General features: G+C 38.8%; 2 protein-coding genes across 4 annotated transcripts in view; one reads left to right on the top strand and one right to left on the bottom strand.

Annotated features, from left to right (window-relative positions):
• Window positions 1–25,678, bottom strand: part of LOC134804506 (uncharacterized) — a 48,878-nt gene that overhangs the window by 3,064 nt on the left and 20,136 nt on the right. Inside the window, exons 2-5 of the mRNA XM_063777574.1 lie at window positions 24,079–24,266; window positions 21,205–21,363; window positions 19,629–19,760; window positions 18,891–19,004 (exon numbers count right to left, since the gene is read on the bottom strand). Coding sequence (XP_063633644.1) covers window positions 18,891–19,004; window positions 19,629–19,760; window positions 21,205–21,363; window positions 24,079–24,266 — 593 coding nt within the window. The remainder of the gene's footprint in view (window positions 1–18,890; window positions 19,005–19,628; window positions 19,761–21,204; window positions 21,364–24,078; window positions 24,267–25,678) is intronic.
• LOC134804403 (nicotinamide riboside kinase 1-like) overlaps window positions 13,195–25,678 on the top strand; it is a 133,086-nt gene continuing 120,602 nt past the window's right edge. For 2 of the 3 annotated variants that reach the window (XM_063777436.1, XM_063777443.1), the window contains exons 1-3: window positions 15,893–16,028; window positions 16,744–16,870; window positions 17,369–17,475. In XM_063777436.1, coding sequence (XP_063633506.1) covers window positions 16,771–16,870; window positions 17,369–17,475 — 207 coding nt within the window. In that variant the 5' untranslated portion in view covers window positions 15,893–16,028; window positions 16,744–16,770. Of the gene's footprint in view, window positions 13,242–14,848; window positions 14,944–15,467; window positions 16,029–16,743; window positions 16,871–17,368; window positions 17,476–25,678 lie in introns of those variants that run through there. The other variant, XM_063777459.1, reaches the window with a different exon arrangement.

Genomic DNA, 25,678 nt, shown 5'->3' on the forward strand with positions numbered 1-25,678 from the left:
AAGTTCTATTTTTCTTTTATTATCAATGTGTTTTTTTATTATTATAACAATGTATAAATGTGTCTGTAATGTTTAAGGACTTTGGATTTCAATCTTGTCAATTATTTATTCTGTATTGTCTCTCATTTCACCAATTTAAACATGCGGAAATAAATACATACCTATTTATATAAACTTACTTTTAAGTACGTAATAAGAATTGTGTAACACTGATTCTCATCGTGCCGACATCATGGTCACCCTAATGAGTTTGACAATGTTGACTTGTATTTTTATCGCAAAATGTAATAATTGTGGCTTCCTTGTGAAACAATATTCCACAATTAGAAATTCTTTCACTCCTACAACCTTTAACGCAACATTTATTCACCATTTTTAAGAAATTTTTCATTCACGTGTTTTGATAACATGTCATCACACGTTAGGGATACCAATTAATATTCAAAGTTACTACAATGTCTACCATATCAAAATTAATGTTTTTTTTTGTTGTGCACATGCTTGGTTAAATCAGTTAAGAATATTGACATCATAATTATTTACAAATTTCTTAAAAGATATCAGAACCTTACTCTAAATATAGCACTTAAATAATATAAGAAGGTATTTAACTTCAGTAGTATATTGATATAAATACTACCACAATGGTATATTTTTAACATTGGCAACATGTGCGAGTGAGACACCGCGACCCACCTTTGCTATCTCAAGTGGACCGTTTTCTCTAGTCTGGTAAGAACGTCTTTCTGGCTCGGTGATAAGATTAAATTTAGTATGGCAAAAAAAGTGACAGTTCACTCCATCTTATAACTTCATGGTGTCACCCTATTTCACAGACAGAAATTTCATAGAATGTCGTTTCTCAGAAATTATTTAATATATTATTTGGTTCATATCAAGTTCATATACTTTCAGTTTCAATATTATTGTTTCATAAACTATTTACTTGGTTGAAACATAATTCACAGAAATTCAGTTGAATGTACATATATTACTATCCATGGTCTAATAAAACATGGTCTTCTATTCCCAGAGTGACACGGGCCTACGTCACAATAATATTGCTACTTTATTTCAACATAACATGTTACATGGGTACATTATACCTATGGTTAATAAGTTAAAATATTTCTTTATAATTTTATAATTTTCATTTATATGTATTTTATCTTAAATTTTACAATAACACGTTATTTTTAATTATTCGTTAGCAATATCTTCCGATTCACGAAAGAAATTTCAGACGTTCGGGTAATTCTGTTAACATTACTGGCAACACAGGATAGCGCTGTCACATTTGACAATTCGGATCTAGATAACTTCATGCCCTGACCGTCATTCTTGTCGAACGCGTGTTAATTGTTATTTCCTTCTCGCTCAGTGTCAGCAGTCGCAGTGTTTTCCAAACTTTTCACGTCGTAAGCTTGGTAATTAATGTGTAACTGTGAATTAGTTTTTCAAACGTTTGTCTTGTATAGATAAATAAAGTTTAATTTAATACATTAGATTTGTTTTATTTTACTATGTTTCTACATGAATAACTTAAAATTAATGCCGTTAAAATAATTTTCACCGTGGGTTAAAATTCTCCCACATTTTAAAGTTTGAGAACCTGAGGGCCTACCGCGAACCACGTTCGACGTTTTGCCTCTCTGTCACACTTACGTACGAATTTACAAGTGCGACAGAGAGGCAACACGTCGAACGTGGTTCGCGGTAACCCCGCTGTAAACAGCATGATGACGTAGGCCCGTGTCAGTTAGGTCATACGCGAATCTCGGAATAGAGTACCAGGCGGAGTATATTATTATACCATGTTACTATCAAACTTTTTAAATTTATAGTAGGAGATCCCCCATACATTGGACCTTCACCAATCTGTCTGACGGATAAAACTATGAAAATATGAAAGAAAATATGTTCCTGAACATACAAAAATAGGGTTGCCTAAAGAAATCCGATCAAGGCTATTTTTAATACATTTATGAAAAAAAAAATATTTTCTTCAAATTTCACCGATTTGTCTGACAAACGAAATAAGTTCCAATGGAAAGTATAGAACTTGTACAACATAAATCAACTAGGTTGCCTATCTTTTTCCGGTCACTATTATGTGGTTGCCATGTTTAAACAGGTGCGTTTTTATCGATAATTGCACTCATCTGTCTGACGCTTGAATTATACATCAAAATGTTGGTAATTTTATTGCGAATACAGTGGCATAGGGTTGCCTGCGAAAATCCGGTCACAAATAAGGGTTGCCAGGCTTTTAAGTAAAATAAGAAGGGAAGACTTTTACCAATAACTCATAAACGGCTTAACCTATCAAGTTTGTTTTAATTTTGTTTGAATGAGTTTTTTAAGCACTATTTTTATGATTTTTTTCATATTTTTTGGATCAATGGTTCAAAAGTTAGAAGGAATACCCGTATTTTGTTCTTTCTAAATTATTATTTCCAAAACGGTTAACTTTATCAAAAAATATTGTTTGCAGACCCCTATTTATTTTTAAAGACCTATCCAACGACACCCCACACTGTAGGGTTAAAACGGTAAAAAAAAAATCACGTACATTTTGATTCTTTCAAAGCGATTATTTCCGAAAACATTCACTTAATCAAAAAATGTTTTTCTAAGACCCCTATTTATTTTAAAATACCTATCTAACGATATCCTACATCGTAGGGTTGAAGTGAAAAAAAAAACTCACATACATTTTGTTCCGTTACAAGCGATTTTTTTCGAAAATGTTCACTTTATCAAAAAATGTTTCTTGAACACTCTTATTCATTTTAAAAGACCTATCCAACGACATCCCACACCTTAGGGTTGAAACGAAAAATGAAAGTGAAAAGTTTCGGAATTAGAGTCTGTGCGGAAAGAGAAGAGTTGTGGGATTTGAGGGCGCGCCAGTGCTATTTTATGGTTTTTGCTATGCTGACAACACTGGTCACGTGAGTATAGTACGACACTAAAGATCATGATACTTGAATCCCTTTTGTTCCGGTTTTTTACCACGGCTTACTAAACGGAGCCTGGTGGTGGTGTCAGCTCGTCAAATCAATCCTCTGATTTAGCGCAGGCACTAGTTTTCTTTTTAAAACACACTCTTGTTTTTATGTCTCAGATACTAAAAAGTGACAGTGCGATTGACAAAACTGCTAAAACTAGTTAAGAATCTGCCCAATACAACTGTAATTTTAGTACCAAACAAGATAGAGTCTCATTTATGTACTGCCTAGGGGTCACAAAACCGTGCGTATTTTAGAAAACCGGTTTTTCGGTTTTTGTGAAACAGCCAAACCGGGTTTCCAGTTTTTTCGGTGATTTCGATTTTACGTATAATGTGTAAAATAAGCAAGTATTTGTAGGATCAATGCTTTAATATTAATTCTTCCACAATCCACAACATATACACAATAGATACCAGCTGGGGATATAGGAATTCTGACGCCAACGGGGAAGCCATCATGGGCAGATAGGAACACTGTTTTAGCCGTTTCTAACAAAGGCAAAGGAACGTTCAAATCAGCTCGATGGAGAAGTGACCACAACCCGGACCTAGTCTTTACAACGAAAGCAATAGATGGTACCTCAGTGGCCTCCGAGCGGTACATGCTAGCGGATTTTCGACACTCTCAATATCGCCTTATCACATAGTATTAGTTGTCATAGGTCTGAAAATAGCGATGGTTGAGCCGTATCCTGGCTAACACCACCTCGCGGAAGTTTGCTTATGCTGATGACCTGGGCCTTGTATGTGACACAAGAAGACAGCTTGGAAATGGGACAAAATACCCTGGAAAAGGACCTGGATCTATTAGATGACTATTTCTCTCGGTAGCGTTTGTGCCCCAGTACTTCCAAGACCGAGGTGTCCTGCTTTCACCTGTGTAACAAACTGGCCAACCAGGAGGTGAAAGTAAAATTCAGGGGCAATCTTCTCCGACACAACTTCCTTCCTAAATACATATCTTCGAAGCATCCTGGATTGAAGCCTCAACTTCAAGGTGCGCCTAAGCAGCCTATCTGAAAAACTGCGCAAATTGATATAACGTTGGAGACTAAAAAGCTGTTTATTTATACAATTAGTGCGTATAATGTATTGTTTTTTTTTAATTTGCTCTTCAAAATAATTAACTTATATAAAACTGTAAAATCGAAAAACTCGAAAAAGCCGGTTTTGTCAAAGTGAAAACCCGGTTTTTGCAATTGGCTGTAAACCCGGTTTAGCCGGTTTTTTCGATTTCGGCGAAACCGGGTTTGTGGCGCCTAGTACTGCCTAATCTGTGCAGTTCAACAGTTATTTAAATACAAAACCGGGTAGAAATAGGGCAATAGAACTGTAATTTTATTATCTGGGATATATTTCACCCATTGTAAACTTGACTTGTAATGTATGTGTACATTATTAATAATAAATATGAATATGAATAAAAATAGTGCATAAGTAGGTAGGCCTTATTGGGATATGTCCGGTTCTCTCATCTCACGATATTTTACTTCGCCGAAAAGTCTGCTAAATATGAATAGTAGATTGTTAACCAAGGGTTGAAAGGCACCCATTTCTGTCGAGGTAGTTTGGCGCTCGAACGCAGTGAGAGCGCCAATAGTCCGAGACGGAAATGGTGCCTTTCACCCGAGTTAAACACTCTACTTTTCATATCGTATGCGAGGAAACCACACAAGACAAGGCAATTTCGCAAAATCAGTAATTGAAGTACCCAATAGACCTACAGCCATGATTTTTTACCTTAGGACTTACTTGCAATCGGAGACTTTACAATACATGTGTAAAGATTAATAACGCCTAGCGAAAATCATTTAGATTGCAATAGGTATTTACGAAAACACACATTTTTTAACAAACTGCAGTAATTTTAAAATGATTTGTTCATTGTAGTACGAAAATCAGCGGGATTGCCTCTTACTTTTTAATTTTATACTTTTTCGTTCTAAAAGCCGCCACAGACTACCGGACCGTACCGCGACCTTGGTGCGTCGCACCACCTAATAATATAATAAAAGTATTTTAAATATTAAATAACAATTTAATTAATGATATAAGAAATGTTTATCTTGTATTTTATTTTATTTTCATGAATATAGTGCTAAATAACTTTAAAAACCAATTTAATATCGTACAAACGTTTAACTGTGGCTGTATAAGAATCTGCCTTTGCTCATTTACGCAAGTGTAAGGTTAAAAAAAATATTTTTGGTGTATTCCTTTTGGTTCCCGCCTTATGAAATCGAGTAAATAGAATTCAACGAAAGAAATCAAGAATAATTTGTTTTAACAATTTACTTACATCATTTTTTATAAAAAAAAAGGATCAACGTGGGATTAGTAAAATTAAAGAATTACCAATTGTTACAGGCGAGGAAATAAAGACACTATTTTTCCATTTTGTTTCCACCCAGTTGTTCGTGCCTCGTGGGACGGGGACGCAGAGGAGTACACCACTTTTCTGCGCTAGAGCATAAACGTATCACTTTCTGCGCACCTTTTAGAACAACAACGACCCACTTTCAGAGCATGAGATATGAAAATATAATTTCGTAACTAACAGAACCTAGTAAACGAACTTACAAATAAAGAAATATTTTATTAGAAAAAGTTTTATTCTTTGTAATCGAAGTCTGAATTAATATATTCAATGTCACTTATGTTTGAGCTAGCTTCAGAACAACCAGGGACTGATGTAAGGAACTGGATGTGCTTGAATCCGGCACGTAGATTACGAATTCTTGCATATCACCTACTTAGCGGTCTTTTATTCGAGATACTGTAGGAACTTTTACACAATCCATAAAAAAAATATTATATATAAATATGCATAAAATGGCAAGTATCAAGACTATTTGTCAGTTATTTTAAAGATCATGAATGACCTGCATATTTATGAAAATTAATATATTTTGAATGAATATACTTACCGATTATGTACCTGAGACAAGTTACTTAGGGGGTTATTAAATAGGTAATTATTTAATATTAAATACAACATCAATACCCGTGAATAGCGGAAACACGTTCCGCGACTTTTTGTAAGTCAATAGTCGGCTTTTAGCCGATTTCTTCCCGCTGACAAAACCGAACAATGTTAAATATAATTTTTCTTGTGGTTTTATGTACTTTTGAAAATATTTTATATATAAAACTTGCGGTTTTTGTTAATAAAAATATATACTTAATGACAGAAGTTTGTTTACTTTTTACAAGACAGGTGTCAAAGGTTTGATTGCCATATAAAATTTAAAATGTTAGTTCCCGTTTCTGCCACGACTCTTCTCTTTCCGCACAGATTCTAAACGCTTCGAAAGAAACTAAATGTGTGGCGATTTTTTTTTGAGATGAGTGCAATTATCGATAAAAACGCACCTGTTTAAACATGGCAACTACATAATAGTGACCGGAAAAAGATAGGCAACCTAGTTGATTTATGTTGTACAAGTTCTATACTTTCCATTGGAACTTATTTCGTTTGTCAGACAAATCGGTGAAATCTGAAAAAAAAGATTTTTTTTCAAAAATTTATTAAAAATAGCCTTGACCGGATTTCTTTAGGCAACCCTATTTTTAGGGTTCCGTACCTCAAAAGGAAAAAACGGAACCCTTATAGGATCACTCGTGCGTCTGTCTGTCTGTCTGTCTGTCTGTCTGTCTGTCTGTCTGTCTGTCTGTCCGTCTGTCACAGCCGATTTTCTCCGGAACTACTGGACCAATCAAGTTGAAATTTGGTACACATATGTAAGTTTGTGACCCAAATACGGACATGTAACGTAAACAAATGAATTTTAAACATGGGGGCCACTTTTGGGGGGTAAATGAAAAAATGAAAAAAAATAATTTTTCAAACTATATCATGTTACATATCAAATGAACGAGCTTATTGTAAGGATCTCAAATATATTTTTTTTATAATTTTCGAATAAACAGTTTAGAAGTTATTCAAGAAAATAGGCAAAAAATGACCATTCCCCCCCCCTTATCTCCGAAACTACTAAGTCTTAAATTTAAAAAAAAATACATAAAATAGGTCTATACCTATAGATGACAGGAAAACCTATTAGAAATGTACAGTCAAGCGTGAGTCGGACTTAATTACAGTTTTTGATCCGACACCTACGGATTTTTTAAAGAGATTTCACTCACGTTTCACATAAAAAATACATTGTTAACAGTGCCGGATTACTTAGAGTAGTAGTTTTCTTAGAGTAATTGGTGATAATTTTCTGATAAGATAATCATTTTAAATATTTAACGGTCTTACCTACTTACGAGTAATTGTAAGGTCAAATTAAAAATAATGTTTAAAAAAATATGTTAAATTGAGAGCTAGCTCAAAGTTTTTTGTACTCGTCGACTTTAATGGTTGAATTAATAAAGACTTTGTAACCAATAAGCAAAACAAGCACGTGTTTACGGCACCACGTTCAGGGAGGGCACCAAAATGCCAGGTTGAAAAAGGTGAACAAATTTTAAAATTAGGGACAGACACATCGTTTTTACCACACGATTTTTTTAGCTGTCTAAAAGCTAATTTGCAAAAATAATGGCGCGTAATTCTTTGGGAAACAATCGGTAGCAGTAGAAGAGTCGTGATTACATGCATAGATTCGATTTCAACCCACTCTTTTGCGGTTCGGCGTTAGGTCTTATGCGAGGCCTTCTGCCTTACGGCAAAGTTGATCTTCTGCCTTAATTACACTTGGGCGTGGATCCAAATCCAAGCTTTCCTCTTTCGCAGCTGGGCCTACTGCCTTTCTCACACTTCGCCAATTCAATTTCCAGCTCTCTGCTTTCTTGCATATTTTATGCATGAAAACAACCTCGCTGAGACCCTTAAATATCGAGCCCTATGCGAAGCTAGGCTGATAGAAAACTGTCCCATCCCTTCTCTGTATGAAATCCTGGATTCGCGCCTGGTTGGGACTAAAACTAAAATTGCGTTTTTATATCGAAAACTTTTCGCGCTCGTTTCGCTCGCGTTTTCAATTACTTTATAAGGTATGATAAAGGTAACATTCGGGTGGCGACTGCAGCAACATTACTCTGTTGCAACGTTACTGCTGCAGTACTGTCAACTTCCGTGATAAAATGATGTGACTGATTTCCATACTAAAAGTAAAAATGTACAACTGTCTATCATATTCCGTTTTAAATCGAAAAATTTCCGCGCTCGCTTCGCTCGCGTTTCTATTACTTTCTACGCTATGATAAAGGTGACATTCGGGTGGCGACTGCAACAGCATTAGGTACTCTGTTGCAACATTACTGCTGCGGCACTGTCAATTTTCGTGATAAAATGATGTGACTGATTTCCATTCTCAGCTGTAATGCGGCAATGAACTTCTCTCAATTTACCAAAAAATAAATGTAATCTTGATGACCCTAGGGAGAGGGGGCACCTAGAAATGCTTAGGGCATCAAAATATCTTAATCCGGCACTGATTGTTAAAAATTGTGTAATATACGGAACCCTTGGAACGCGAGTCCGACTCGCACTTGGCCGGTTTTTTTATGTTCAGGAACATATTTTCTTTCATATTTTCATAGTTTCATCCGTCAGACAGATTGGTGAAGGTCGACCATAGAAACGGGATCGTGGGATCTTAGACCATTAGAAACTTATCAAACAGTAGAATTATGTTTCGTGTATTTTGTTTTTTTTTTTATTATTCTTATTCTTGTTTCGTAGACACAGATTTCATAGATTGTTGTTTCATAGGAACTGTTTAGTATAATATTTAGTTCGAGTATTTTCTTTTCAAATATCATTATTTCAGAACTTATGAACTTCATTTAAATTTATTGTAGATAAACTCAATGCAAAGAATTGTAATATTAGAACTGCGATCCCCGCAGAAACAAACTGTTGCCAGAAAAGTAGGTTAGGTTAGAACTGCGACCCCCGCAGAAAAACCTGTTGCCAGAAAAGTAGGTTAGGTTAGAACTGCGACTCATGCGGAAACAAACTGTTGCGAGAAAAGTAGGTTAGGTTAGAACTGCGACTCATGCGGAAACAAACTGTTGCGAGAAAAGTAGGTTAGGTTAGGTTAGAACTGTGACCCCCGCAGAAACAAACTGTTGCCAGAAAAGTAGGTTAGGTTAGAACTGCGACCACCGCAGAAACAAATTGTTCTAGAAAAGTAGGTTAGGTTAGGTTAGAACTGCGACCCCCGCAGAAACAAACTGTTGCCAGAAAAGTAGGGTAGGTTAGGTTAGAACTGCGACCCCTGCGGAAACAAACTGTTGCCAGAAAAGTAGGTTAGGTTAGGTTAGATCTGCGACCCCCGCAGAAACAAACTGTTGCCAGAAAAGTAGGTTAGGTTAGGTTAGGTTAGGTTAGGTTAGAACTGCGACCCCCGCAGAAACAAACTGTTGCTAGAAAAGTAGGTTAGGTTAGAACTGCGACCACCGCAGAAACAAATTGTTCTAGAAAAGTAGGTTAGGTTAGGTTAGAACTGCGACCCCCGCAGAAACAAACTGTTGCCAGAAAAGTAGGGTAGGTTAGGTTAGAACTGCGACCCCTGCGGAAACAAACTGTTGCCAGAAAAGTAGGTTAGGTTAGGTTAGATCTGCGACCCCCGCAGAAACAAACTGTTGCCAGAAAAGTAGGTTAGGTTAGAACTGCGACCCCCGCAGAAACAAACTGTTGCTAGAAAAGTAGGTTAGGTTAGGTAAGAAACAATATCAAAGATAGCTGATATTGAAAAAAATCTATGTTTATGGTATGTGTAATTTTTGACAAAGTAAGTATTGAGTTACTGAGCCCTGAGCCTTCTATGAAATGAAAATATTAAGTTTAATAAAATGTGAAACACAATTCCATGAATATGCAGGCTTGGAAACAAGTTTTATATAAACTTAATATTTTAAGGAATAATAATTATATGACCTGAAATTATATGACATGAATTTCGAAACATTAATTTTCTGAACTATTAAAAATCTACAAGTACAGCTTCTACAATGTAAGTGCACTGGAAGTTGATCATTCTATGAAATGATAATATGAGAAACATTTTCTATGAAGCACAATTCTACGAAAATTTTGTATATGAAACAACGTACAACCATTTGCGTAAGACAAAGACAATATGATTATCTCTGTCTATGTGTGAAATGAGACAGTCCCTGGCCAAACTATAGTATATTTGCTTTGAGAACGTTGCAGTAACAAAACGCAAGTTTGACGTCTTGTCATTGTCAAGCGTGAACTTTGACGTTTGTTTTATGATTTATGACGTTTCTGTCGATATCGTCTCGAAAGTAAAGTTTTAGGTTGGGCTTTTATTGCAATATAAATTAATTAAATGCCGTCATCACATGCCTGCTCTTTACAATGTCTTCAGCTTTAGTGCGACAGGCGCTTGAAATAGTCGATCCAGAAGGTAAGTCGGGTTTTGTTTATTTCTTCAACATTATCGTGTTTTGCACGTGTTTGTATTATTATTTTTGATTTGATTTTGTTTGGCAGAGAGCGTTCGCGGACGGAATAAGAAGGCGAAGCGACCGAAGCAGGGTCAAGGTTTGTGTCGTGTAATATTTCGCAAGTTACGTCACTGGTGAAGTGCCGCGATAAGAAGTGTTCCATTAAGTAACAGACTAGGCATTGAGCGGTAACTACACACTAATTACAGTCTTACTACGACTCTGGACACATCTGGAGCTTACTCTATTGCATTTCATGGTTATACATTAGTTCATAGTGGGTCTCTATTGTTTCACATAAAGTTTTAAGTCATAATGTATTGTTTGTCCGAATTTTCGTTAGTCATAATTTGGTTTTTCTCAGAAACGCGTAACTTTTCAGTATTGACATAAAACAAACCTAACCTAACCTTACGAAAATCCTGAAAAGTTAACGGTTTCAGAATTATGACTAATGATAATCTGATAATCATTACATAATGACTTTCAATAATTATGACAAACAAAGGGATCCGGTTCAATAGTTCTTATATCTAGTTTGTTGAATACTATGTTTTCAATTATCAATAATTTACAGTCACATATGACAATTTACCTTATAGTTTTATAGATATTTCTGTTTCGTGAAATATTTTTAAATAGTTACCCATGTTAAATCTTGTTTGCACAGAACACAGTCACCCGTATAAGAACAAGAGCAAAAAACCAGAAAAACCACAAAAAAGTGCAGAAGAAATTGCCGAGGAGAACATCTGCAAATTGCTGGCCCTGTCCAAACCCACGGCTGACCCAAGCATTACTAAGAAGGTAAGTGAATAATACACACCAAGCTTACACTGTATAAGTAACTAATTTGTTTCACTTTACACATAGATTAATTTGTACTGAGTACATGCTCAGATTGTTATTTTATTTATATATGTATAATACAGTTCCAGTATTGATTGGAAGTAGATAGAGCAAAATACAGTACTTTTTATTACAATGTTTTATTAAATACAGACTTGCTAAAGTTGGTTTACTCCATGAAAATTCTGGATTCCACTATAAAGCTAATTCTAATAAAAAATAAAAATAGATCATACATTCTTGGTACAATTCCATTGTGAATCATGTCATGAGTAAAGCTGTCATTTAAATCATGTTCACTTTAGCATTTTAATTACATTTAAATTGATTGTTCATAGTTAACACTTTCGCAACCGGGCAAAAAACGGCGCACTACCCCAGAAACCGGTCGTCTATATCTGCGTACAAAACAACCCGCTGGGCGGGTTGTCCGGCATCTGAGTAAAGTTTACGAGTGCCCGAGAGTTGGGTACGCGGTGTCGAATGTGTTAAACCAGCGCTGGCTTTATAGCTAGCATCATGCTGAGTTGGGTCCATTTCGTGATGCACACTTATTGATGTCTTATTTCGTTGCTGTTGTTGTCTGTACATGTTCGTACATGTTTTGTGAATGTCACGAATAAATATCTTTAATCTTTTTTTTTTATCTTAAATAGTAAATTATACTTGTCATTATTAATTTATGGTCTACTAATTGACAAGGCCAATTAACAATAATTTAATAGTAATAGCATCTATATAATCAAATGAAGTTGAATAATGTTAACACCTTGTCTTTACTACACCCAAATACTAGGACCTGCCAGTCATTCATGTCCGCTTAGATTCAGCGATATAATAACATCCATGTATCAACCAACTTTTAAATAATGGTATGTGCATTACTGGCCTATGAGTGTCAATTAATGAACTCAGCTCATCCACAACCCCAACATCTTGTGCACCCCTACATGCATATACAAATAACATTCTTAGTGACTTTTTGTGTTTTTGTGAAAAATCTAATCCTTATATTGCATACAAATATCTAAACTGTAAGTTTTATAGACTTGTGTAATTAATAGGTACAGTAAGTATATTATGAATAGTAATTTATAGGTATAATATACTGTCTGATAAGATATAATGTGCTCCACTTTACAGTTTCAATGCTCTTAATCATAAACTGTTTTTTTATCACTCATGATAGAAATGTCATTTAAAGTTTATTCATTTAGGATATACAGGTATGCAAAAAATACACAGTGAGTTGCGGGGAAAAAACTATATTATAATAGCAAGGGCCGCCTAGCTAAGTTGGTAGTAAGCCGGCAGAGGCCTATGGAGCAGGAGGTCCCGGGTTTGAAACCCGAAAAGGGTGTTTATTTGTGTGTTTATCAAGAATATTTGTACCTGAGTTATGGATATTATCTATGTATCTAAGTATGTATTTATATATAATATATAAGTATGTAATATCGTCGCGCCTAATGCTCATAGTAAAAAAATTTGCTTAGTTTGGGGCTAGGTATGTCTGTGTAAGATTGTCCTCAAATATTTATTGATGATATGAAGTGGAATTTGATATTCTGTGCATGTCAGAGTCATAGTTGAGAGATTACGCAACAATGGTTTAGAAAGGCATGCAAGAAACAAAGCCACAGGTAACTATTACATAGATTTGCATTGAATAGTTACCTATTTATAAATCCTTTAAATTCTTATGTCAATTGATATTCCAGACCTAGAAAGCTATTCTTGTTTGTATTCAAATGGGTGATCAAAGGGTATGATATTGTATTCCAGATAGTTCAGCGAGCTGTAGGAGGAAAGCCGCTAGTCGACAAGCCAGTCAAGAGGAAGGAAGAGAACAAGTCGATACTGTTCGCCGACGAGGACGCGAGCTAGGCCACCAGCCGGGACGCGCGCCAGGCCGCGCACCGCGCCGTGCATGGCGCATGGGCGACCTGAGGTACGATATTCTTACTTCCGGATAACATACAGGCTTTGCAGGCATACATTTGAAAATGAACTAAAATTAGTATCGTCAACGTTAACTTTAGGTCTTTTAATTTTAGGTCCGTTTCTCTTTGGCTTAATGATAAATGACTTAGCTGCAGTCCCTAAGCATGCCAGATGTTTGTTATATGCCGACGACCTAAAGCTCATTTATGGAGTGCAGCAGTTGTCCGACTGCGCGTCTTTGCAGGAGGATATAGATCGCCTTCATCAATGGAGCATTAACAACAAGCTCCTCTTCAACAAATCAAAGTGCTCTGTGATGACTTTTAGCCGTGCCAATAGTCCCATATTTGCTCAATACCTGCTAGGTCCTGATCCCATAACTCGTGTCGAGTCTATACGCGATTTGGGTGTTATCCTCGACACGCAGCTCAACTTTCATGAGCATATGAAAGCGTTGGCTACAAATTGCTATCGGAGGTTAGGGTTTGTGGTTCGGAATGCGCGAGATTTCGATGACGTCAGGGCTATTAAATTAGTGTACACTGCGTTAGTCCGGAGTAAACTTGAAGCCGCATCGGTCGTGTGGAACCCGCATGAGGACAAGTACGTCTTGCTTCTGGAAAAAATCCAGAATGCCTTTCTGCGGTTCCTTTATAAAAAGATGCACGGTTATTACCCATACTTGTACCCTTCAAAGTTCCTGCTTGGCGTTTTAGGGTTTAATTCCTTAGAGGTAAGGCGTAACTACGGGCTCTTGACCACAGTATGTAATGTCTTACGGGGGAACTCGGACTGCCCTGAACTGGTTGCACAGCTCGTACGCCTGTTCGTTCCATCTATGGCTAAGAAGGCCCAATGTAATTTTCGACCACGAAGTCATCACCTGTTAGATGTGCCTAAAACACGCACTATGTCCCATGGCAAATCACCACTTGTCCGCGCACTACAATATATCAATGCGCTCCTCGCATCAGCACCGGAATGTGATGTATTTGCAAGTAGTTGGATGGATCTGTGTAAATAATGTATGAAGTTCTGTGAGGCGTTGGATAAGCGTGAATCATCTGTCTTGTATTAGTTTTTCTTTCTGACATTTTGTTCTGTTTGTCCTTTCTAGACTGTATCATGTACCTTGTTTGTATAAATACTGTCTATTATAAATTTCACAGTGTATTAGTCCGCTGTAATGCTGTGTAAATTTTATGAATCAATAAAAAAAAAATAAAAAAAAATTAACAAATTTAATGCGCGGTGATATTGACATAATTCGGTAACTTGTGGTAGTTGTGGTTAATTTATTTGTATTTATACATATTACACATGGTATTATAATAAAATATTAAAGAGGAAAGTTGACAACAGCTTCTCCATAGTCCATACAAATATAGTCCCCAGTTTCCTCCCTGAACATTAACATTTATAGAAAATAGTTTACACAAAGTGATGTCATTAACAAAAGTTATGCCCCATCTTCTGTTTTTTAACTATAACAAGCCAATATTTTTTTTACTCGTCTAACAAACTGTACCACTATTGTCCCCTGGACAATGGGACAGAATAACAACAAGGAATATTAGGTCCACTCAATAAAACTGATCGTATTGTGTTCGACAGTGACGCGGCGCTCGGCCGGGGAGTCCTGACCACAGTTGGAGCGTTGTTTCTGCTGTTCCTACTCTGGGTCAACAGTTACTCCTTTATTGACGAAGGTGAGTTATTTACATTTTAATGGAAATTAAATCCGTATAACAAAATATTGAATTAAGAAACGTTACTAGTTTACTGATACAATACACTCATTTAAATATAATAATTTGAAATTATCATTAAATAAATTTTTCGGTTTAAGTCACGTGTTACCGGAAAATTAGTTTATTTTGAAAACCTTATCAATAGGAATCAAATTACCCGAGTTTATTTGTTACCTACATTAGTTCATTTAAAAATACGGAACATTGTAGTTATAATAATTATAATATAAACTTTCCGATGTAATTTATTTTTGTCATCACCTTTAGGCGTGTTTTAGTTGTTTAACCGCCATACGTAAATACAAATACTTAATTTATTAGGATATTATGACTTTTAATTTACGACGGCGTCATTTGTATGATCACTCGCCCAAAATATTAAGAAAGGACAAAGAGCTGAAAAAAAAAACAACAAAATTATTAACGTAACGACTTGCGTTATTTTGTATAAATCTTAAAAAATATTTCTTAATATTTTTCAGAACTAGTGATTCACGCGTGGCTGCCGAATCCACAGTGGGCGCTTTTATTTTGCGCTGTCTGGGGACTCTGTTTCGTCGGCGGCCTCATGGCCTACACTCTCTACCACCTGCGACCCTACCTCTAATCGTCGAACACCTACAACTCACACAAATATGTACTAAATTGAAACATATAATCATGGAGGTTGTAAATAGAGATCAATGGATCGTGATCGGGATTTCGGGCGTCACCTGCGGTGGAAAAACTACGCTCGCCAACAAGCTCGCTCAAACTCTAACGCCGGTGTATATGTTTAATCAGGACACTTATTTCTATCCGGATGACAGTCCACACCACGTACGCGTCGAGGGCATGGAGCACAACAACTACGACATACTGTCGTCGCTGGACATGAAGAGTATGTACGCGGACATGTTGGCGACGATGCGCGGGGAAGATAAGGCGCACTACAGCTCGACCGAGCGCGGCGTGCGCCTCGCGGCGGAAGGGAAGAAGTTCCTCATCGCTGAGGGGTTTACCGTGCTCAATTATAAGCCGATACTGGACCTTTGCGACCTGAAGTAAGTTTTAGGTTCTTAGTGTAATATCTTCTATTCTATGGTTAGGTCATTTCAAATTGAAATTGAAAACGCAAAGTTTAACGCAGATTACTGTGAAACAGTTCTAGTGGTTCAGAGTTAACAGATAGCAGGAAATATATACTACACAAAGACAACTTTTCAAACAAACACTATAATAACCTAATCAAAGCACCTAATTAGACATATAAAATGGTATTAAACAACCAGTTGCTACTTTGCTAGGTACTTGCTATAGCGCTTGTAATTATTTTAATAGTTTCAATATTTTCTCAGATTTGTTATAGTATACTAACTTTATGTTAGATTGCGAAGCTTTCTGATTCTCGAATCTCGATAGTACATAAAGAACACAAAAATGATATGATTTTTGTATAATAGGGTATTATACTGTATTTAAAATAAAATATTTTACACTATGCATGAAATAAAGCACCAGATAATTATTAGAAAAACACAGATAGAAGTTATTTTTAAACACAAGTTCTATTTAATAAATCGGATAGACATATAAAAAGTCGGTGAGTTGACCGTGACGTCACGATGTAATGTTTCATATAAATTCCATATTAGCAAATCGTTTTGACAGTTCTAAAAAAGTAACTGATTTGACTAGTAGGAAAATACCCTATTTACTAGGCCTTATGACACTTATAAATTATTCTGCATTAAATAAAGTGAGGGTTAATGTTAACAGGTACTATTTCGTGCTGGAGTTCGGAGAATGCTTCGCGCGGCGCTCGCTGCGGCTGTACGACCCGCCCGACATCCCCGGCTACTTCGAGCAGTGCGTGTGGCCCGAGCACTTGAAGTACCGCGCCGAGGTCAGTCACGTATACGGACCCTAGAGTCGTGCCACTTAGTTTAACCTTGTCGACGCCGTGTCAAACACAAAAGCTGTCACTCGGACGCCACGTCTCCGAAGTGTCAAAACTGAAATTGAACTTTATGCATATGCTATGCACCTAGGTCTATGTTTCTCTGTGGTCTGTGAATGTGACGGATTGGACTGCGTTGGATCTACGGTACGGATGTTAAAGCATTTAGTAACTGCAGACGCCTTGTCTTGTCATTTTCTGTACAAAATAGTCTGCCGATTTTTCGGGGAAGGGGCACGTCAAATGTATGGCTATTTGTACGTAACGTATTAGATAACATAATAATGAATACTAATATTATGATTACCTACCTAATTCAACAAGCCTAGATGCTTCAATCAAGTGTCCTCGAGTTCTATACACTACACTATACACTAACGCACGCGGCGTTACGTTAATCCGAACGCAAACTTAATTAGCTCAGTCTATCTCTTGTTTGCACAGATCGAGCTCAATCCTTCGATATGCCTGTTGGACGGCAAGGTGCCGGACCCGATACGGATCGTGCTAGCGGACCTGCAGCGGTTCGGCGTCCCTCCCTCCTAGCGCGACCCCAACGCGTATTACCGTATTACCATCTTACCGTATTGTTCTATGGATACATTGTAAGTTGTAAAATTGTATGCTACACTTTTTTTATTTGGATTTTTTTGTGTTGTTTCTACTCAGACTCAAGAGCTTTACAATCCTAATTGGAGATAAAGTATCCCAAGAGTTTTATTTCCATTCCGATTATTTTCATAGACTGTTTGACGGTAACGGATTGGAAGGAACGAAAAATTTATGGACATTTTGGTACATTTCTTTCTCCTATTAGGATCCAAAGAGCACTTCAAAATAATATTTCCAAATAATTAAAAGTACTTATATAATGAGCGTTCGGCAAAAAACGGTGTTATACTCCAATACTAACTATATTTAAATGTGTGGAAAATATATCGCGAAAAAGTCTGAGCCAGTTTAATCTGCCGCAGGGATCAATGTTAGGTATTTATGTCTTTGTTTAATGAAGATGTTTTCAGCTCTGCAGTTTTATATGATCATACATATAAGAATATTTTGTAAGCACCGTTAATGGTGGTCTTTTGTGTAGTTGGTGCATCTTGAGTTACTAATGTTACCATCAAACTAATCTAATTGCTCCTGAGATGAATAATTAAAATCTAAAATAAAGATACGTAGTATCTGCCCGTATTATATATAGTAAAATATTACCTACACAAACTTAACTTCAGTGCCTTTGCAATGTTTCGTAAATAATAATAGATAGTGTTTTAGAGCCTTATTCCCTAAGATATTAATTATTTTATTCCGCATTATTTGTGCATGGTAGAGATTGTATGCTATGTTGCTGGGTATTAATATGCTGCCGTATATAACTTTTCTATATGTTGTGAAACTTGTGAACATGTGCTGATACATATTTTTGGGGTCTTAGAATTTTAAGCGTTATTGAAATGTTAGTATAATATGCCCTATTAAATTAATGAACTAAAGTACTTTCTAAACAAGCGTGTTTTATTGGGAAAACGACACTCGTATCAATACCTAAGTAAAATCCTCCAGAATTGGCAGGAGACACCGTTATTATACAAATATTTTTTGTAAATAATCGGCTTGCCTACAAAATCAATAGTGCTCGTTAGTTGATTGATTGATATAAATATTGATTTCCAACGATGTTCGCTGAAGAAGGTCTTCGAAGTTGAATTCAAAATACCCTTTGTTTTCTGAGCGCATGGAGGTAGTTCTGTGATCCCCTAAAATGTCTTGCTGTTCTATCAGAAATCTTTAGCGCCTCAAGTACCTATCGATTCGCCGTTGTTTGTGCTGTAGTTACCAGCCGTTATGCTTAGTACATAGGATATTACAAATGATAGGATATTATCAATGATAAAGCAGTGAGGTGGTTATGAATAGAGAAAGGAGTAGGTATCTTAAGAGTGAGGAGTGAATGTATGCTCACACGCCGCCGCCGTCGCAGAACTTGCGGCTCTCGCGTGCGTCCTCGCGGTGCTCCGCCGGCAGGTCGCTCGACGGCACCTCGTCCGGCATCGACCGCTTCACGCGATCTTCCAGGCTGCAACGACACGACATGGTTACAATTACAAAAGATACATATCGTCGGGTGACAAGCAAAAGTCACTAACTAACATCATTGAAATTATTGGACAATAAACCGTGTTACAAGTGTTTAATAAAGTGCATTGTGACTTTAATTTTTTGATAGTACTTAGTGAGTTTTTCTTGTCACCCGACGATATGATACAATTTAAATTTTGTCTAAGGGCTGATTTAGACATCGCGCGAACTTGCATGCGATTTTAATTATATTGCGGACTGTTGGTTACGTCCAATTCAACCGAGCGATCAAAAACCGCAATGATGAAACTCGCCTGCGAGTTCTCGCATCGTCTAAATGAGCCCTATTGATTTTCATTAATATGGACTTAAGAAAAAAAGAGACTAGGCAGGCCGTAACTAACCCAGTAGCGATAAGTACATTACTTACATTAGTATTATGACAAATGCCACTTCTGGGCACAGGGCTCCTCTAAGAAGGATTTGACTGGACTTATGCATATTAGGGACGCAGCAGTTATAGGTATGTTTGAGACCCCAGGGTACGGATATGTGAAAGGCAAATCCAAAACTTTTCAGTTTCGTCCTGAGCCGAAGTTTGGTCGGTAGGAGGAGTAGGTACCTGTTGGTCTCGTAGTGCGCGGGCGCTGGCCCGGGATGCGGCACGTGCGCTACCCGCGGCAGAGTGTCATCGGCGCGGAGAACAGGCAGCGTGCGCGACAGGAATCGAAGTGTTTGGTTCCGCAGCAACTCACTGAAAAAAAGTGATATTAATATTTTTTGCCCTTTGACATAGCTGCCTGCCTTTGATAGCGTGCTCGGGCTTAAAAAGTGGCTCAACAAATGCCGCTTTTATACTTTATCGTATCGTGACGATAAAATCGTGTCGTTACCGTGGACGCAACTATCCGCAGCTAATTGGTCCACCCAACGGCAGTACAGGTGGGCTAAAATAGCAAGCGAATGGGCACCACAGATCACCCGAGGCAGAGGCAGGCGAAAAAGGAGATGGCTAGACGACTTGGATTGGACTCGTTTCTTGACGACTTGCGGGAGCATGCACAAAGCCGTGACGAGTGGCGGAAGACAGGGGAGGCCTTTGCCCAGCAGTGCGACTCAATATAGGCTATTAAGAGCCAACAGGAGTGGTCATTCCTCCATACAAACGTACTCCACGTTTTCCTCCGTGGTTTTTGAAGCTAGAGCAATGATTTTTTCAACACAGATTAATATTATCAATATCTGTGGCGGACCGTTTTGCTTTTTTTGATATTTTTGTTTTTTAAGGCGCTAGAGCCCTTCAAAAATGGCCAAAATGGCCTAATTGACTATGCCTTAATGAGAGGCGTGGTATTCAAAACTGATATCAATTAGCCAAAAAAGCAAAACGGTCCGACACAGATAATTTCATAATCATTTAGATTTCCAAACTTGGTTACGATTGGTTAAGTTTTGGACGAGGAAACAGTGGAGTACGAAACCTCGATTTTTGACATTTTTACGCAGGATTTTTCGCCTCAGCTGCATTTGTCCCTATGGCACTAATTTTAGGGGCGGAGTCAAGTTTCTAAATATACGTACACAGCCAGAAAAGTGATGGGCAATAGTCGACATTTAATGTCGATAATCTAGTGATGTAAGAAGTTATCGACAAACCGTCTTGTGTGAAAATATCTAGATCCTCCTAAGACACAAGGGGTTTTGCGTTGAGAGGGAACACATTTTTGTAGTTACATATACAATCTATTTTGAACTTTTTGATTCTAATATTTCAAATTAGAAATCAAAATCAAAAATATTTTATTGCATGGTTATGGGTTTACAAATTTTTTAGGTACAGTCACGCTCTTTAATTGTCGAGCAATTTAGGGTCCTAGCTAGGGAATGCAATCTCGCACCAAGATTGGCGATTCGAGATCTCGCACGAAAAATCCGAATCGAGATTGGGTGTTTCGAGATCTCGACAGTCAGACTTTCGGGATCGAGATTAATCTCGACGAGATCGAGATTTGACAAAGTAACTAACTAAAGAAACTACTTAAATTAGTTCCTTATTAGAATTCGGCCCCTTGGTGGCACGGTTGAAATCGTCCTAAAAGCTGTGCGCAAACATGTGGTGTGTCATCTTACTCTAATGAGGACAGTCGGGCGGTAGTTGCCGATACGGTATTTGTGTACGGTGTTAGATGTTTACTCACAATGGGTAGGGTTCTCCATTAGGGTTCTGCCCCATGGGGTTGCGCGGGATGATGCCGCGGTTGAGGTCGCCGCAGAGGTTGTGCGCGGACACGTGGGGCTTCGTCACGCTCACTTCGGGGCACTCTGATGACACCTGCCGATATGGTGGTGGGCGCACCCTGCAATAAGATCATAATGAAATAATTAAATAGAGCCCGTCCACACCAGTCGCCCGCCCAGTTTTACGTGAAGTATTGAACCTAAACAATTGTGCAAAATACTGGGTTCATGGGTTGTTTGCTTGGTGACACAGCTTAGTCCTTTCCTTAACGAATGTCAAGCACCCAACCTACCGAAAATTTGAGCTGCACCCTCAATTAATTGTATGACAATAGTTTCAAATATGATTTTGTGCTTATAAAAATGCAAACTAAGTGGAAAGCCTACAACGCGTCCAACAATAACTATCATCTCAGCCATAAGACGTCCACTGCTGAACATAGGCCTCCCCCTTGGACCTCCATACGTGCCGGTTGGAAGCGACCCGCATCCAGCGTCTTCCGGCGACCTTAACAAGATCGTCTGTCCATCTTGTGGGTGGACGTCCTACGCTGCGCTTGCTAGTCCGTGGTCTCCACTCGAGCACTTTTCGACCCCATCGGCCATCTTCTCTGCGTGCAATGTGGCCTGCCCATTGCCACTTCAGCTTGCTAATCCGGTGGGCTATGTCGGTGACTTTAGTTCGTCTACGGATCTCCTCATTTCTGATTCGATCACGTAGAGAAACTCCGAGCATAGCCCTCTCCATAGCTCGTTGAGCGACTTTGAGTTTTGAGATGAGGCCGATAGTGAAAGACCACGTTTCGGAGCCGTAAGTCATCACTGGTAACACACATTGATTAAAGACTTTCGTCTTGAGGCACTGAGGTATGTCGGACGAAAAGACTACGTAGTTTCCCGAACGCTGCCCAACCGAGTTGGATTCGGCGGTTGACCTCTTTCTCGAAGTTGGACCTACCTAATTGGACTACTTGTCCTAGGTAGATGTACGAGTCAACAACTTCGAGTACCGAGTTCCCAACAGAGACTGGGATGGGCACAACATTGGCATTTGACATAAGTTTCGTCTTGTCCATGTTCATTTTCAAGCCCACCCGTTGTGAAACTCGGTTGAGGTCATCGAGCATCATGCTGAGTTCCTCCATCGACTTTGCCATGACTACGATATCGTCGGCAAACCGAAGGTGAGTGATGTATTCGCCGTTGATGTTGATGCCAAGTCCTTCCCATTCCAGGAGCTTGAAGGCGTCTTCCATTACGGCAGTAAACAGTTTCGGAGAGATAACGTCTCCGTGCCTTACGCCTCTTCGCAATGGAATCGCCCTCGTGCTCTGCTCCTGTACTCGGACCGACATGGTGGCGTTACTGTACAAACACTTCAACACTTCGATGTACCGTTAATCAATATGGCATCGCTGAAGAGACTCAAGCACCGCCCATGTTTCCACCGAATCGAAGGCTTTCTCATAGTCCACAAACGCTAAGCATAATGGCAAGTTATACTCTTCGGTCTTCTGTATAACTTGCCGCAGCGTATGGATGTGGTCTATGGTACTATAGCCTTTTCGGAAACCGGCTTGTTCGGGAGGCTGGAAGTCATCAAGTCTGTGTTCGAGACGGTTCGTGATGACCCTTGAAAACAGCTTATAGACATGGCTCAGAAGCGTGATGGGTCTGTAGTTCTTCAATAGGTTGTTATCACCTTTTTTGAAGAACAGCACCACCTCGCCTCTATTCCATGTTTCAGGCGTTATGCCCTCGGACAAGACGGAATTAAAGAGCTTCTGGAGGACTTTAAGTACCGGTGTTCCACCCGCTCTCAGAAGCTCTGAAGTGATTCCGTCTTTGCCCGGCGCCTTGTTGTTCTTAAGCTGCTTCAGGGCCATCCTAATCTCGTACAGACTGATGTCCGGGATATCTTCGGTATAATGTCGGGACAGCTTGGCTCTTGGATCTCCTACCAAGCTGTCAACGGGCTTTGCGATCGAAGTGTATAACTGTCCATAGAACCTCTCGATCTCACCTAAAACCTCCGCTTTGCCCGACGCTATGCTGCCATCTACCCGTTTCAGCTTTGTCAGCTGGCTTTGCCCAATAGACTTGTCCTTTGCGAACACTTTGGAGCCTTGGTTTCGCTCAATAGTCTCTTTAATACGGTTAGTATTAAAGAGACGCAGATCATGTCGCAAGGACTTAGATATACGTCTATTGAGCTGCCTATATGACTCCGCGTCATCGGGAGACTGCAACTGTAGCGAGCGTCGTTCAGCCATGAGGTTTAAGGTTTGCTCGGTCAATTTCTGAGGTCTATCTTTACGGCGGGGTCTAAAAAACTTAGACCCTACTGTGTGGACAGTTTCCACTAGCCCGTCGTTGATTTCGTCCACTGAAGCCAAGTTCTCTAGGCAAGCAAAGCGGTTAGAGAGCTCGAGTTGAAAGCTTTCGGGGTTTTGAACATGGGCTCGAGTAGGTCGGAGCGTAGACTTCATCAGGCTGGACCTTTCAAGTTTAATATTGATATTCAGTAACAATAACTATGGTAAGAGTTTATTCTCCATTTTGGTCATATGAGAGCGTCGCAACAACGTCATCTGTACAAAGAGCCTTGTTTGACTTATTTATTTCGCAGGAAAAAATGTTAAGAGGCATGCCGGCGGCGTCGCGTTACGCTCTCAGGTGGCTCGACCTCAGCCCCATCTGTCCAAGACTGCCGCCGACGCTGGCAGCACATTGCGGGCACAGGACTCAGCGGGGAGCGTGAGATTCATGCCACTAGTTGCTGCGCGAGTTGTGTTTATCGAATAATTACGATAAAAGTTGTTATAATACAATACCTGGGTGGCGTGGCGTTCGGCGACTCGACGAACGCGTAGTATCCCTCAGGGGGCTCGTCCACTGCCTCATCGGCTCGGGGCTCGGCCGCCGGGGCTGGCGTGACCGGCTCGGCTGCGGGCGTCGGGTCGTGTGTCACCGGTGCTGCCGTTGGTTCGGGCAGCACCAGTTGTGTAAGAGCCAGCAGCGTCTAGAAGAAACCAAATACATACACTGTATTTGCAAAACCCACTGTATGTTATGGGTGTTTGGGGTAGTGTCTCTATTAAAAGGGATGTTCTATTTGTTATATCTACTTACCACAATTATATCTGGTCTATTATAATATAATGTGTGGCGAGGTGTGTTAATATGGCTCTGTCGAAGTACATTTTATAAGCATTATTTTCCAGGACATAGACAGGTGTGTACAGTGTACTTGTAGTAGGCTGTAGCTGGAGGATTCAGGGGTATTTAAGCGAAAGTTTTTGGTGAACTGTATTTATAATTGGTTTGGACTATTGTTCTGCATGCTCCGCTTAATGCTGGATGGTTTCTGCTGAACTTTCTGTACAAGTTTTCGGCTCTACTTTTTAACCGACTTCCATTTCATAGAAGGAGGAGGTTCTGTATTCGGTTGTGGCTATTTTTTTTTTCTATGTACGTTCACCGATTACTCCGACATCCGTAGTCCGATTTGAGTAATTCTTTTTTTATTTAAAAGGAGCTACCTCCGAGTTGGTCCCATTTTAATTTGGTTCTGTTCTGATGATGGAATCCATGAGGAATTGACGGAACTCCTCAATTTTTAAAGGCACGTGTTAAGTAATTTCGGGGTTTTCTAAAGTAACTCGAGCATTTGCTTCCGAAAACCACCAATTTGATGTACTGCAACTGTAGCCTTACCACGAGTTTGACGTTGACATATTCGCTAACGTCTTATGCATCTAAATGTAACTTTTTATGCATCTCGCTCACACTAAGGTTAGTACGAGCGAGATGCATAGGAAGTAAGTTACACGCATGCTAGCGAATATATCAATGTCAAACTCGTGGTAAGCTGGTAAGGCTACTGATCGGGGGTTAGGGTTAGGAGTTAAGGGGTCAGGGATTAAGGCGTCGGGGAATGGCGGTTGAAGGGTTGCTGGTTCAGGATCGAGGGGTTACTGGATCAGGGGTTGATGTGGTGTGAGGTTGAGTGATCGAATGGCTGAGGGATTGGGTCAGTAGCGGGGCGGGCGGATGGATTTAGTTGACAGGAATTATAATTTCCCAGACGGACTCGAGAAAATTCCTGATTACATATTTACTAAAGTAATAGTGTTAAACATGATCTTGTTTTTCATTCATGCGTCGCGCTCTTAACAATGCGTTAAAACTAAAAATGGTAAAATAAAAACTTTTTACAAAAAAAATTAAACCGACTTCAAAAAGGATGAAATAAAATATTATCCTTTTTTATGTCTATGCGTTACCAACTGATATGTTTGAAGTCGGTGCCAAGCCTAGTAGTAACAATACCAGACAAAAATAATCAGCTTTATGGCTATAAATCCCATTAGAACTGTACTAATAACTATTATAAATGTGTAAAGAATTCTATCTGCCTCTTTGTCGCCTTTT

This window comes from Cydia splendana, chromosome 2 (assembly GCF_910591565.1).
Source record: "Cydia splendana chromosome 2, ilCydSple1.2, whole genome shotgun sequence".
Taxonomy (NCBI): domain Eukaryota; kingdom Metazoa; phylum Arthropoda; class Insecta; order Lepidoptera; family Tortricidae; genus Cydia; species Cydia splendana.